Source organism: Xyrauchen texanus, chromosome 26 (genome assembly GCF_025860055.1).
Source record: "Xyrauchen texanus isolate HMW12.3.18 chromosome 26, RBS_HiC_50CHRs, whole genome shotgun sequence".
Lineage (NCBI taxonomy): Eukaryota > Metazoa > Chordata > Actinopteri > Cypriniformes > Catostomidae > Xyrauchen > Xyrauchen texanus.
In genome coordinates this window covers 9,494,575-9,511,108 of record NC_068301.1, presented here as the reverse complement: position 1 = coordinate 9,511,108, position 16,534 = coordinate 9,494,575, and the positions used below count along the sequence as shown (strand labels likewise).

General features: G+C 38.1%; 1 protein-coding gene across 1 annotated transcript; it reads left to right on the top strand.

The window, feature by feature from the left end:
- On the top strand, positions 1-10,340 carry LOC127619997 (thyrotroph embryonic factor-like). Its single transcript, XM_052093045.1, has 4 exons — positions 1-1,057; positions 3,370-3,801; positions 5,521-5,765; positions 6,413-10,340. Exons 1-4 carry the CDS (start codon positions 868-870, stop codon positions 6,626-6,628), a joined length of 1,083 nt encoding a protein of 360 aa, XP_051949005.1. The 5' UTR covers positions 1-867; the 3' UTR covers positions 6,629-10,340.
- The last annotated feature ends 6,194 nt before the right edge of the window (positions 10,341-16,534 follow it).

The following is a 16,534-nucleotide window of genomic DNA, read 5'->3' as shown; positions in this document are numbered from 1 at the left end:
GTACGTTACAGCTGACTCTTGCTACGATACCGAGCGCTCGCTTTACCGAGTGTACCCGGAGAAAGAAAGAAAGAGAGAGAGAGGTTGTGGAGGTTAGCTACCAAAATAACGAGAAAGAGAGAGCAACAAAGAAGGCAGCGGAATAATAGGGTAACAGCCATCAGTCTTAACCGCGATAGCTCACATTTATTTATAATATTTTGAAGGAGGAACTTTTTTAAATTTTTTTTTTTTTTAATTATTATTATTATTTACATTTTTTTTTTTTAAGTCGTCGGTGTTTGATACGGAGTCATTTTTGAGGTCTGTCGATTCGATTTAGTTGGATTTTATACTTCAATCACAGTTTCCTGCAGGCTGTGAAGGACTGAATTTTATTTCTGCCTCCATGGACGCCCGTCTTAATCAGCTCATTCGCTTTTTCGGGGAATATTTCTGTCCTGGCCGTGAGGAGCACCAGATAAGCGCAATAGCATACGTCAATAAATAAGCGGTGATTACACGGGAGATCAGAGGCGCGGCTTTTTTACAGAACGCGAAACAATTATAGCAATAATTCTATCAAGAGGATGAAGTAAAACTCCCAGCAGCTTCTCACTTCCGTCAGTGGACCATACAGGACGTCAATTCACTTCACTAATGGGAACGGATTAGGAGTGGCGCCTTTCAGACGAATTTTAAATGCTTATAAACTTCGATATACATCCTTATTCACGGTGCGAGGCATTTAGTCAATTGCCAAACTCAGTTTTTAGTGCATTTCTGCCTCTGATTGGAACATTTTGACAGTCAAGCAAGCAGCTGAACTGTCTACTGGTATCAAAACTTATTAACTGGTCGAACCTGGGTTAGGTGTTACACCAAGGAATGTCCAGGCCAATTTCTCAGCTATTGCCACCTGAACTTCCAGCAGGGACCAGCCCCCAACTCGGACCTGCAAACCCTGCAGGTACCACAACCAATGGCCACCTGAATAATTCCATGGCCAGTCTAAAATCCCTTCTTCAGCTGCCCATTAAAGCGGACCAGAGAGGAAAAGACTGCTGTGAGATGAAAGGTGACTCTCTCTCTCTCTCTCTCTCTCTCTCTCTCTCTCTCTCTCTCTCTCTCTCTCTCTCTCTCTCTCTCTCTCCTCCACTAATCCACCATTGTTATTGCTGCTACAGTCCTTCCCTTCCTCTTAAATAGTATGTCTGTTTAGCTCAGCTCCCATGGTTACCTACAATGTTTTGTTTTTGCTCAGAAATAATTCTGCTGGTATGCTTTTACAAAGTCTAGTCAAATGACAAATAGGCAGCACCAAGATAAGTTTAGTTGACTAGGAGTTCTGCATCACTTCTTTGGACTGAACTGCATCAGACCAGATCTGTTTTCTCACTCTTTCAGTCTGTTTCTTCAATTTGATGGATACATTGTTGACAAATAATCTGATGTTAAAGAGCCATAACAAATTAAAGTAATTAAAGCCTCTCCCCTATCTTAAAGGGATTTCTAAAGCTATGGCTGCCTTTAAAGGGATGCCATCCTAAAATGCACAGAGGTTTTGTGTGTTCAGTTCGGATTCACACTAAATATTCGCTCAATTGCGACATCGTGTGGAAGATCTGTGTCACTACAGATCTGGATGTTCCTCTTGTAAATCAAGACATCAAGAAGTGGATGGATTATGTGGCAAAGCTTTTACTAGATAAAAAAAATTATCTGTTCGTTTCCCAGATAGCTTTTTGTATAGTTTATATGTAAATTATCTTGTATGATTATGGCCTGTGCTCCATCTTGTAGTGTCTTATTTTGTTTGGAAATGTTAAAAACTCTCATTCTAATATAAACCTCTGTGTTTCATTTTTGTATATTCTTCTTTCGGTATGATATCCTTTTTGCTTCTTTTCTATCACACTCTCAGTCTATCTGTCGCACCATATATATCTATCTATATATATATGTGTGTATATATATATATATATTCCACTTCCCTTTTTTTCAAGGGATTTTTTTTCTCCCAGGGAACAAACTGATAAAATGTATACCATGAATGCACCGTAAATCGCTAAATGTATAAATTTACATGTCAGTATACTGCCGTTGGTGGGTAAAACATGGCTGTTCCCAGCTATGCAGTGCAGATTCCCTAGCTCCATCTTCAAAAGCCCCTGTGCTGAAGATGACAGCTCAGCTGCCTGCCTTGAGCTCTTCTCTCAGTAGCACTTATGCAGCCCTTTCATTTGCCAGCTAGTCTCCCCCTCCCTCCATCTCTCTTCTCTCCATCTGAGAGACTGCCATCTTGGCCCCTGGTATTCTAGTCCAGTGCATGGCATTGTGTGTTTCCCAAGCCTACAGCAGCTGTGATGGCGCAGGCTACATGTGCCGAGTGACAGTTCAAGGTTCATTTTCTCACATGAGCTTTGTTTATTTAATACACACACACCGAACACTCTAATGCATGGACGGCATGTTTATGCGTAATATGTAAATTTGAATTCATTTGGGCAAAATATGAGCTTTCTAAATGAAACAAACAAAAAACATTTTTATAGTAGGGCTGCTTTTTGGTTGTGGTTTAGGGTCAGAATTTTGTGAATTACAGAGCATAGACTTTCGCAATGCATTCAAAAAATGTGTATATAAATCTTTCTTTTATATATCTTATTGTGTAATTATTTTCTGCTAAAATACTTTCATCTATTCTAGCTTAACATTCAGAGGCAACTTATAGCCATTCGTAGGTGGATTCCCCAGAAAAGTTTAAACAATGTGGCTCTGTGGCACTTTCAAAACATTGCTCTGTTTGTTTGAGTATACCGACTAGTCCAACATAGCAATATTAGCTCAACAAATGAGCACGTTTACATGCATGTGTACCTACTTATTATGCTTCATAATCTGGCAAAGTGTAAATGAATGTAAACGGCTTTATCAGGGAAAGGTCACAAAAGGTGTAAGCATAAACTGATCGGCACACATAGATTTTTGCCCATTACTCCAATTATGCTTTGCATGGTAAAACACCATTAACGACATTATTACTGACTTATCCACTGTGCACAAGTTATGTGCCATGACTGTTCATGTTTTGGCATCAAAAGTAGAGAATAATCCTCATAATTCTCATGTAAACATTTTTCTTACATTTTCAAATTTTTTGAATTAGCTTATTTTTGGTAGTTATCAGCATATTGGTGTGTATTGAAATGCACTCATTGATTAGTGTTTGGGGTGGGACTTTCTGTTTGTATGACCAATGGAAGATGGGGGATTGTTCGGAAACTCGTTTGAAAACATTATTAGTCATTATTTTTGCAATTCCATTTGGTGGTGCTGAACACTGTAGAAAGATGATTGACATACGATTGTTCTATTATCCACTCTCAGATAAAGACAAACCTCTGGATTCTGATGAGGATTCGTTGGGTGGAGCAGGAGGCACGAATGGCAGCAATGGCTCCATGCGTTCCACCAACCAGTCCGCATTACTTGGACCATTGCTATGGGAGCGCTCGTTGCCGTGCGACGGTGGCCTATTCCAGCTACAGTATATGGACCTGGAGGAGTTCTTGACGGAAAACGGAATGGGGTGCATGCCTTCAGGAAACACTTGCAGTACTGCCGCTCAGGTCCCTTCCCAGAGCACGCAGTCGGCCGTTCCCAGCCAGAGCTCTCAGTGCCCCCCATCTTCCTCTCCGCCATGCTCTTCCTCCGCCTCTTCCATCTCTTCCCTTTCCTCTTCATCTTCATCATCCTCTTTGCTGGGTTTGGATGTGCCACAGGCCCCTGGACTGCAGGGAGGTCCGGAGTGTCAGCATGGTAAGAAAGTCATATGGTTTGGAAAAAATAAGTGAAAGTGAATGATGAGAGAATATTCATTTTTGGGTGAACTGCCCCTTTAATGCATGCATGTGTGTGTGTGTGTGCATCGGTGTGAACATGAGCAGGATAGTGTCAGCGACTCGTGTGGACTTCACTGATGCATGATGGGATGTCTAAAACTGTTGGCCTCTGATGCGCAACACATCACTGCAGGCTTTGAAGATTTAAGAGAGTACAGCTGTATGTGTGTATAGCGTATGTTTAGTGGAAATGCCTCTTTAGCATAATCATCAGAGCAGATAATAACATAATGTAACATTTGAGGAAATACCAAGTATAGATTTGCTAAAAAAAAGAAAAGAAAATAAATTCATAATCCTAACTATTTTTATGATGTTGTTAGTAATAAAGTGGTCTGCAAGACTTCCAGTATGTCACCACTTATTGGGGATGGTGTTGAATTAGGATTTTTCTAGACTAGTATGTAGGATTCTGCACTATATTAACTGAAAGATTCACTTGGATTTTAAAATTGCTGCACAGAGAGTGGAATGCTGGAGATGGTGGGTGCATTTCTGTTGCATGTTTTGAATTCGCTCTCTCTCTCTCTCTCCCCCTCCCTCTCGCTTCCTCACACGTTTGGGCCATGTGCAGTCGACTTGTCACGTGCTAATGCAGAGAGCAGTGGAGAGAGAGACTGAGGGGAAAGAACAGACAGGGGAGGAGAAAGAGAGGCAAGAGAGAGGGAAATTAAAAAAGAAAGCTAAAATGATAGTTATAAGCTTTAAAGCAGCGTAGATATCTAATTGTCTTTCTTTTGATAATGATAACTTGGCAAAACAAGATGTGATTGGACATCTGAAACAGATCAAGGGTTTGTGTTGTGTACGGGTATGTGTGGCTGCAGAGATGTTTATAATTGTACATTTAAAGTACATTAACTAATGCATGTACATGTGTAATGTAAGACATATGTATGTCAGATGGATAGATAGATAGATAGATTTTTTTTAGTTCACCTTTGAATGGCTGTACAAACATTGTGTGTCATTGTGTGTGTGTTTGTATAGCTTGTACTATGAGAATTGTGCACACAGCTGTCTCTTGTTTATGTCTCCTCCCGCATAGATAGGAAGAGGCCCAAAAAACAGCTGGTCTTGTGCATGGCCATGGGAAGAAAAACGTTATATATATATTTTTTAAGTTTTTCATAGACGAGGATTAGGATAGGAAGTGGACAATATGTTGGGGTTTGGTGAGAGGGGAGAGTGTTTTACATAACATTCTTCCTATATCACTTTGTGGTGTTCTTTGTGTGTTTTCTTAATGAATTACAAACAAATCTTTGGCAGGCCTCCTGAGTGTTTGGGCTTAGAACTCATTATTAAATTACAAAGAATTTGATTATGTTTACATGTGAAAATTCGGCTTTTAAGAGCTGTTTAATGTCTGAAGGCAGATTGTGCTGTTGTTGAAATAGACAGAATTATTTTATTTCAGCATGTACAGGCGATATTTAATGGGGCAAATGTCCATGTTGGCTTTTGCTGCACCCTGGTGGCCAAAAGGAACCACTGCAACCAGTCAAGGAACATACAGTACACATCATTGTTCATAATCCCTTCAGCCCTAAACCCTGATGCGTGATGTTTTATTCTGTCTGGTAACATGTGGCCTGCGACATGTTTTCTTGACACGTTACCCTTCTCTCAACAGGAGCTCAAACTGTACCACCTGATCCTTCTCCAAGCCCCTCATGCCCACCTCTGCCTGTGGTGCCGCCCACCAACGCTGCTGATGTCATGGTGAACTTTGATCCTGACCCAGCTGACCTCGCCTTGTCTAGTGTGCCAGGTCAAGAGGCGTTTGACCCACGCAGGCATCGCTTCTCAGAGGAGGAGCTGAAGCCTCAGCCCATGATCAAGAAGGCCCGCAAGATGCTGGTGCCCAATGAACAGAAGGTACTACTTAGCAATTTATTTCAAACCTCAGAAGCCAATTCTAGAGCCCATCTTATACACAGACAACAAATCTTAAAGACCTTACAAGGTCATCTAGGTTAGTCTAGTGTACTCCTGTAAGTTGACAAAATACAATAAACTTTTTGTAAATATACTAATTTCAAATTTACAGTCTTTCTGTTTTAGGAAAATTACAAAGAGTATTTTCTAGCCGATGTGTATTTTGTTTGATAAATATTTTAAAGCTGAGCATAACTTTAGAAATTTCAATGACTTTTCCATTACTTTTTAAGATTTTATTATGTACATAACTTTTCCAGGTCTGGAAATCACTATATAAAAATGCCCTAATAATGTCAGGTTTCCATGACCGTGGGAACTCTGTGTGATATAAACTGGCTATGTAAAAAACAAAGATGTGCTCTTCAATATTCAATTTTCCCAACTTAAAAATAATTAAATGGGAAATATCAACTTGAGAAAGAAAACTGCATTCGCCAAGCCTTATTTTTTGCCTACTTGTCTCCACAAATAATTGATCTTTTATTGTTCTTAATTAATGTTATAACAAAAATGACCTGATCCTTTTTTTTCCTGTTCCTTTACTTTTTCCCCCCAATCCATTCCCCTCCTCCAACACACCAAAGGACGATAAATACTGGAGCCGGCGCTATAAGAACAACGAAGCAGCGAAGCGTTCTCGCGACGCCCGGCGGCTGAAAGAGAACCAGATTTCTGTCCGAGCTGCTTTCCTGGAACGGGAGAATGCCGCCCTCCGACAGGAAGTTGCCGATATGCGAAAAGAACTGGGCCGCTGTCGCAACATCATCAACAAATATGAGAGTCGCCACGAAGACTTATGAAAAGGATAGAAGGAGAACAGAAAAACGATTTTGAAATAACATTGTTCGGCTCATCAGGAATGGCATTTTCTTTTAGCGGTTGTTTCAAATAAGCACTAGGATACTCTATTCACAAATTTATGTTTCTTTGTAAGTGCAGGGATCGGTTGAATTAGGTGGTGTGTGCTTGGTTGAATCAAATACTTAAAAATTCTGGGTTAAAGTTGAAAAGCCATATGGTGTATGGATGTTCACAAGGTCTACATGTAAGCACAAGCATATTTCATAACCCCGAATCCTGACTGTGGATGTGCAATCTCTCATAAATTCTCACCGATCATAAACGCAGAGGATTTATAATGGCACGTGGCCCTTGTGAACATCCTTTTCCTATATAGGATGATTTTCTCAGAGAGAGAATTATATAGAAGGTGGTAGAGATGTAATTTTTTCTATGACAAAAACATTGTATATTTTTTAACTGTTGTGATCAGCTATCATTGAATAGAAGAAAAGGAGGAAATGTGGACAGTAATGAGAGAGTAATGAGATTTTGACATAGGAAAACTGTATATTTTTATATTCGCAGAGGCAGGCAGATGATGAGATTTTGGAAATAATCTTTTTGTATATTTTATATATGGGTGGGAGGGGCTATGGGGAGCTGTTCTAAAAGAGGGCTTTATGAAGAAGTTTGTTAATGATATATTTTTGACATCAGGAGCAGTTAGGCAGGTCAGGAACATCATGACCAAAAGGGACGAATGTCTATAAGAGTAAAGAAAAGGAACGGAGAGCTGAGAGGTAAAATGGGACAAAAAAAGAAATCGTAAACATGAAAACTCTATAGTTTAAAATTTGTAATCTTGGGTTTGTTCAAGCACTTGTTTTTGGTATCTTCTCTTTGATTCCTTTTCTTAAAATTCATTGTGTGTTTTTTTTTTTATCCTGTGGTGAGACAGGGAAGAGAGAAAGAGAGCGTGAAAAACACGAAAGAGCTTTTCTTTGGAAAGGTTTTGTTCACACTGCATATACATCCGATTTGTTTTTCAAATCCAGTCTTCAGGACTGTTTGCCATTTTGCAAGTGATGAAATCTCATCCGCTTGCTAAGACAGTTTAGTCAATATCCAGTATATCTACTACAGTACATCAGTTGCCATAGTAATGACTAAGCGTCAACACGACACCAAGAGACATAACATCTCCGTCATCTTCGTGATCATGCACATCATCAATAAATATCAACATAAATATCAAAAACATAGTGAATGCCACATGTGAGTTTTCAGATTGAAATGCATTTCCAAAAATCAAATTCAATTTTTTAACATGATTAACCACATTTGAATGTGGTATGGCAACATTATCACACTGGAACTTGTAATGTTGCTATTGAATGTTTCAGTACCCTAACATCGACCCCATTCTGCCAAGATACTGCACTCCCATCACCTATTCATGTGGCACTACTGATTGCAAGTTGCGCAAGCAGACTCAGAGACACAGGTTTTGTCTTGAGGAACCAGGAAGTTATTGCGTTCACATAATCAATGATAAGCGTGATTCGGAGGTTAACTTTATCCTCTAAGATTACTTTTTACTCTACTGACTGTTAGGTTTAATGTTGGGGTTTGGGTTACAGTATATGCTTAATAAAATATGCATTCATGCTGTCATTTACAAGTAGCTTTTGGCACCACGCTGTGGACATTTCACCCAGAAACTGGAGCTAACACTTGCCCATATGTTCAAAAACACTTCCATCTTTGGCCACTAGGGCAGTGGTTCGAATTTCTGTAAGCACAGACCAATTTCATCTAAAGAACTTTCGACCTAATGCCACCAAATTCACAGTGATGTCAGTCTGGGTTTGGATCAGGTTTTGAAAATCTTTTTGTAAAATAAACTAAATGCATTTGATATGCCAAAAAATTTGTTTTTTTGCAGCCTACCTGAACAAAGCCAAGGATGGGCAGTTTCTTTCAAATGTGCACATGATTTTTCAATGTATATATTTTAACGTTCAAGCAAATATGTTCATACACACACACAAACACAGTTTTTAAAGCAAACTGGATCTGGGTTTTCATGGCCAGTCACATAATTGCACAGAAGAATCTTCAACAAGAAATTGAAGAATTCAACAAGTATGAACTGTTAATAGTGACAGCAATATTCTTTTTCTGTGTCTACACCTCTCTCTTTCGCTCTTCCTCAAGCTTTTGACGTTGTGAACTGCATTGGTGTTGGTATGGCATTTCTCACCAAGGTTAAGGCTGCAGCGAGTGGGTTGCATGCTGGCGCATACTTGCGTTTATTCTGATGCAGGAAAACAATTGTGTCATTTTATATGGTGCTCACCCAGTCTCACAATCCAAACGCACATAACCCAATGCAGTTATATCCTGTTTGCCTATAAACCTTCTTTCTTGAGTTTCTTATTATTGATCATTGTATGAGGAATCGTATATATATAAATATATATATAGACCTACACAAGTATATCTATACATCTCCTCGAGATTAACCCCACATCCCCAAAAAAGACATGCACCCTAATACTACTGTACCATACAGTACAATATTATATTAAATATTAAACTATTCTCTCACTAGATATATGTGTGTACATGAGTATATGCTTGAATATGTGACTATAGATGTAATTTGCATAACTTGAATATATAAATGTAGTATATTTCTGAGAAAAAGTCCTGATTGGTCAGTTTTCTCAGGCGTCACCACGCTGATCAGAAAAATTGTGGCTTTTTGGTTGATTGTTGTCCACATTTTTGGAGCCAACTAACAGTGGCTGTATAGTTCCAGAGAATTTCACAATGAAATGAATAGTGCACTACCAGCTATTTTTGGAGGAATATTCTGGTTAAAAGAAGAAAAACGAAAGAAAAAAAAAAACAGCTGGACTTTTATTACCTTTTGTGTAGGAATTAAATGTCTTTTCCTTTATAACCTTGTTGCTCTATTATTATGATTGCTTGCATTATTATTGTCATTGTAATTATGATTATAATTCTCATGCTTTTTTTCAACATTTTCTTGCAACAACTTTTTAAGGCAATGTATGGCTCTCTTACCTCCCTTTTAACTGCAAACCATCTTGAATTACTCATTTGAGCCCATTCACTGTTGGCACCATTCACCAAGACTGTGCAAGGCCTCGGGTGCAATGGGGGCCCGTAATCTAGTTCTTGTGTGGATGAATTTGATATAACCTGAAACAAACAATAGTTGAATGACTGTTCCTTTCTCGACTGAACTTCTTTTACCACCTTTGACTTGGTGCAACTTTTGATGCCATGTCAAAAACGTAGTTTTTTTTTGTTATCTTTGAACTGTTTAAAAGAAGCTTAAAGCAAGTTTTAAAAACATGAAGGTTTAAACCTTAAAGAGCTTAAAAACATTTGACAGTGCTATTTTTCTATGTAACTGTGTGCACATACTCTTTCATGAGCATTAGTAGCCCGTCGTCACTTCACGACGATGGCGCGCTGCTAAATGTTATTGCAGGTATTGTATTCATCATTTTATCCCTTTCCACGTGGATTATGAACAGCTCCCTGTTTGTGACTGTTATGAACTATAAATCCCATGAGTGCACCACTACCAAACTTCACTTGGTAATGTCTACTGTTCCTGCCTATGGGGATGCTAAGGTATGTGGTCTGGCTTTTTCCCTAAAACACCAATAAATGATTACCCCTATTCACAGACAAAGAATCCCTTGTGCTGTGAATAATTATTTTTAGGCATTGATGGTTGAAAGTAAACTTTAATTAGCAGATATAGGACCTTAAATGAATAGTTCACTTATAAATAAAACTTTTGCCATCATTTACTCCAAAACTGCTCTTTGCTGTACAGTACATACGTTAATTCAGTGTGATTAATTATTAAAAAAATGATGCACTAAAAAATGTATACAATTAATCATGCCATATTAATAAGGAACTTTTTTCAGAGTCTTAGTCAGCAGGGATTAGTAAGCACTGCTCCAGCTGTACAGACAACAAACTGATCAAAGACACTACTAAGGGGTCTCGAGATGCGTTTTTTAACTTGACACAGCATCCTAAAAATCCTACGTTTATGGCTAAAGACGCTAAAAAGCGGTGAAATACGACGCATCTACAGTGAAATGCACCAGCATGATGCATTTGTGATAATAGAAGACAAAAATGTGTCTTGTGAAAAAATTGTCTACATTAGACTGATTGATGAACTTAATTGTAAAAATGGCTGTGGACTGTAGGCCAGTAATAGGCTTATGTTCAATGATATGGACATAAATCAAACAATATATTGACTTCTAAAGTCTCTTTTTGTTTTGTCTAATCTCTGCCATGATAATGTAAAGACTTGAATTATCTGAATTATTATGTTATAATTATGTAATATCAACAAACCCTAAAACGACTGCAAAAATGGCAATTTTAAACAAATTTACAGCTCAAATAATACACAAGTTTTATCAGAAGAATAATTTCAAGGGCTTTTATAAAATTATAAGCTTCACATTTCTGTGTTTACACCCTCCAAAAATTGGCTCCATTCACTTCCATTGACCTCCATTGCAAGTGCCTCACTGAAACCCAGATTTTTGCATTTCTTTAAGACAAGGAGGGAAGAGTCCAAATTAATATTTGTGGTAATCAACATTATGCCACAAATGCTGTCAATTGAGCTTAACTTGTATTGAATCTGCTACATTCCTTTAATAAAGAATCTTGAAAATATTTGCAAAAAAAAAACAAAAAAACAACTACTTGTAATATATCACCAAATATCACCATATATCATCAAAACAGACTATTGACACTTTTGCATGCACATACACATAAATGATGGAAAGCAGCCACCCAATAACACAGCATGTGGGTACGGAATTGAGTCTGTATTTAATATTATTGATAGTGTGAAATGATCATTAATTTAAATATATATTACTTAAAATGTAAAAGTATTTTTATATTTAGTATAAACTTGATAATAAAGCACTTGCTCTTTTGACTTCGTTAGAAGATGATGGAAACATTCGGGGCTTAATGCCTATTAGCCCTCCACCAGAGACACCCATGCTGTTGCACACTCCTTCTAGCATCCTGTTTGAATGCCGTAACCATGGTAGGGCAGAGTCTAGCAACTAATGCCGCTTCACTACTGAGTTCAGCCGAATACCACTACCACCTGGAAATATTACTATTATATACACAATGGAAATACGGCATGACCGTAAGAAAAATACTGTGATACCAGCAATATTTTAAAGCTTAGTACCGAAGTACTTGTATACCGTGCAAAACATACTGAGGTAGGTACTCTAATATAATATACATATATTCTTTTTAGCACCTAGTAGACTTCTCAGGTGGGTGGAGGGGGGAGGCAATGCGTCAGTGCTGTTGTGGTTTGTTGCTGATGGACATTTTTAAACACTTTTTGGCAGTGATGGGGTGATGTGCCACACACAGAGGTGAATCATGATCCAGAGAGGCCCACAGAAATAAAAGTAAATTCATACAGGTTTGGTGAGTAAATATAACAGAATTTGTATTTTTTGGCGAACTATCCCTTTAAGCAACAAAGATAATTTGGCTTTAGAAAATGTTATAGGCTAAGACTAGACAATTGAACATATGGTGCCTGGGGGCCCTACTGGTCAACTTGTGTTGTATGTGCTAGGCAGCCTTGTGGTCAGCTTACACTATACATGCCGAGTGGCCCGGGGGCTGCATTGGTCAGCTTTTGCTGTTTTCGCCAAAAAGCCTGTGGGCCGCAGTGGTCAGCTCACATTGTATGTGCTAACAGCCCTGATGTTCAGTTTCCTTTAGCAGTCTCACCCTGAGGCTTTGGAAGCTCCTGGCAGTCCAAGGCATCAGGGCTCTGGCTGGTCAACAGTTCAGCCCTGGCCATATACAGACTTTACAACATGTCAAATGGCTTGTCTGTTTTTGTTGGAATACTGTTCTGTTTCCATCCTAGACAGTGATGGTGCAAGACAGGTTGTCACCAGAAAATTCCACTCTGTAGAAGCTGGTGAGGATCGGGCATTGGATGCTGACATTTTGAATGGCTCTTCACCACTAACGAGGAGTCGTTTAAATGCCAAGAGAGGTCCTATGACGTGATTACTCATGAATTTGAAACTGTTAACCATGTCCACCTCTGTGCAATTGATATGCTGATGGAAATCAATGACTGTCTTGTTGAGATTAAGAGATTATTGGCTGCACACCAGGGGCCTCATGTATAAAACTCTGTGTAGATTTCATCTTAAAAGTGTGCGTATGCACAAAAGTTTGATTTTGTGTATGCACATACGTTTTCAGATTTATAGAACCGTACATATGCCATAACCTGCTCAAAGTTCACTTTACAAATCCCAGATAGCGGAAGATGTTTGTAGATGCACTTGATTTATTTCCTACACTGTCTGCTCCCTGTTTTTACTACGTGTAACCTCATTTACATACAATTGCAATATGCATATCGCCATCCAGACACGTAACTACCGAATTTAATAGTACGAGAAACTATGAACACGGGAGATAATACAGACTTAATGCCTCAAGTGCCCATATATTAGATGCTGATGCTAAAAATTATTTATTAATATTTGTCTTGTTTTAGAGCAGTGGTTCTCAACCTTTTTTTGATGAACGCCCCCATACTGGATTCCCTTACTGCCCCCATCCCCCCATATATTTTTTTAAGATATTAACTTGTTTACAGGGAATATATCTTTTCCCTAGACAACTGAATTTTTTTGTTACAAGCATAAATCTATGCAATTTTGCTTCCCACACAGTGTCTTAAATCATTTTAAAGGTGTTTTATAGAGAAGATAAATATTTAATACTGGAAACAAAACTAAGATTATAAAATGATGTGTGCTGTGTTAAACTATTGTCTGACATAATTGGATTACTAAAAGAGCTTTTTAAAAAATTAAATGTGCAAGCTTATGTTTTGTATTTGACTGGCTGTGCATTCACTACCAACATTGTCTTATTACAGCTTATTTTTGAATGCCTTTTCAGTTAGTCACATAAAATTAATATAACTTAATTTTGTCTAGATAACGATTCATTTTGATTCAAGTGCTTAACTACATACTTTTTTTTCTTTTCTTTTTTTTCTGAAATGCTTTGTATTTAATGAAAAGTTTATGAAAGAGTTTATAATCAGTCTGTTCCATTCATTACTTGTTCAGCTAAAGTCGGCAATTCACTCACAGCAGCAAAAGAGTGCATACGCAAGGGGTACAGCCAGGGGTGGAATTTAGTGATTTGGGTGCCCTAAGCAAAGTGCAGGAATGGGGTCCTCTTCAAATGCACACCTTCATTTACCTTGATTTTCCTTTAGCTTCCTTTCTCTGTTGCAATGCTTGCCACTGCACGGTGGTGATGACATGCAAATGCAAGAGTACTGCCCTGAAAAACAGGACCTCTTCACATAATGTTTCTGATGACTGTAACAGTATTACTGCATAAAACACCAGTAACACTTTACATTAATATTGTATTTGTTAACATTAGATAATGCATTTAGATATCATTAACTAACAATGAACAATATTTTAACAGCATTGATTAATCTTAGTTAATTTTATTCTTGTATAATTGGAAAAAAGTTTATTGGAAGTTCATGATGGTTCGTAACGCACAAACTAATGTTAGCATAGTTTAGAACTTTTAATTAAAAAAATGCATTAGTATATGTTGAAATGAACATAAATTAAGGCTGTTCATTGTTAGTAGGCCTATGTTGACTAATGCTAATGAATACAACCTTATGTTTATTGTAAAGTGTTACCAAACACACATACTGTAAGTTCAGAAACGCTTTTCTTGTTGGAAATGTTTTGTTTTTCGAGAGTTGAACATTTTCTTCCATTTACATAATTTCAAAAACACTGGTGGATAATTTAAAATGCCTTTCATCATTTTATCAGCTAGAAAAATAATTTATCTGGTCGATTGTGTTTCAGTTCCCTTGAAAAATGTGCACAGTAAATGTTGTTATTAGGGATTAGAAGTGATCAAATGTGAGAAATTACGTTTTAAATCACACCCATGAAAACAGGATGGGGAAGAGAGACATGCTTTTGTAGTAGATGCAATGACTTAAGCGTTTGCCTTTACAAATAACATTTTTGTGACCAGATTGATAAATAGAATTTACAGTACCTATTTCTATGAACTCATGCTTGTCGTCCATAATTTCAGTTTATTAATCTTCCTAGTCAGTCAATGATTATTTGAAGCACGACCTCTGAAAGGTGCAACGCCACATTAAATTAACTGACAGCTGAGATGCACATTCTCCAGAGTGCAGGGCAGGTGTTAAGAGCAAAAAATGACATTTTTTACCATAAGGAATGCAAGATATACAGTTAACCTCAGGCTGCCTGTTGAATAGGCCTGGCATAGTATTTGGTGAGATCACACAGGAATGTCCAAGCAGTGAGATGTTGTCACTTCAAACCTTGGAATATTTCATTATGACCTGATGTGAGGTAGCGTGGTGGATTGCTTGCGAAATAACAGCAATATTAATCTGTGTTATAACAGTGATATCTAAAATGTCAGCATACATTATTATTAATATTTTAGGGGGCCCCTGGCATTTTGGGGCCCTAAGCGGTTGCCTACCTTTGCCTAGTGGTAAGTCCACCCCTGGGTACAGCTTGCGTGGTGGTGCGCACATTTTCACGTCAAGTTGACTTTTCATAAAACCCATCTTGATGCTGAGAAGTTGCATACGCAACATTTTTGTGTGTACGCAACATTTATACGTAACTCTCATGACACGTAACTCTCATGACACCTGTCAAGAAAATATCCTGGTCCAGTTTTACTCCAAAATTGAAAGAAACAAGAAATACAATTTTGCATAAAGAAAATGAAGCCTACTTAAAAAAAATTTCATTGTGACATTATTTTCATGACAGTTAATTCAATTTTATAGTCAAATTGTAATTACATCAAAGGGGAAATTGTAATTGTGTTATTCTCATTTCCGCATGGTGAAAAAAAATATTATGTCAATAATAAATATTATTATAATTGTCAAGAATGTATAAATCATAGCAGTACTCCCTTGGCATTCCATTATATTTTTTGCAGATATTCATTAAAAAATTATTGTTCAACATCATAATTTGGGAATAGTAAAAGTAAAAAATCAGAACGTGTCACGATAATGAGAAATGGGGGATAAAATGTTCTGAAAAATTTTCTGAAAATAATGTCACAATCCCAAAAATCTATAAAATTACTAAATGTGTCACGGTCCTGCCACTCTGCCTCTCTGGGTTTTGTGTGAATATAACACAAAACCCAGACAGGCAGAGTGGCAGGACCGTGACACATTTGGTTGTATAACCTGCTGTGCGCTCTTCGGTCTATCTTGTTTCATGTCTGGAGTATGTTGTCTGGGTCCTGACTTCCTGTCTGGTTCGGTTTTGGTCTGTGTCGGGATCCGGACACTCATGCTCCATGTCTGCCTGTTACGTCAATAGTTTATGTCTGTCTCTTGTGAACACGGGTGCGCCTCGCCCGGATCGTGAGCTGTCTTCACATTGTGCTGAGGTTCATTCACTTCTGTCTGAGATTTCAGGTTTGTGTGTGGCCGAACTATTGCACAGGTGACCTGTTTGTCGCGATGTATGCTCAGGTTTCATGTAGTGTGAGAATGCGTGGCATCGCTCTGTTTGCCATTGCTATGCATTATTTAATCTTGTTTGTTTGTCGTTTGGCATGGGCATATATTGCCTTATTGTCTTGGCGATGTGCGCTCATGCCATTCGGGTGTTTTGTCTTGTGAGAGCATGTGACTTTGTTTTGTTTCTGCATCGCCGCATGTCTCTCTGTCTTACGTCATACTTCTCCTTGTTTGCTTATTA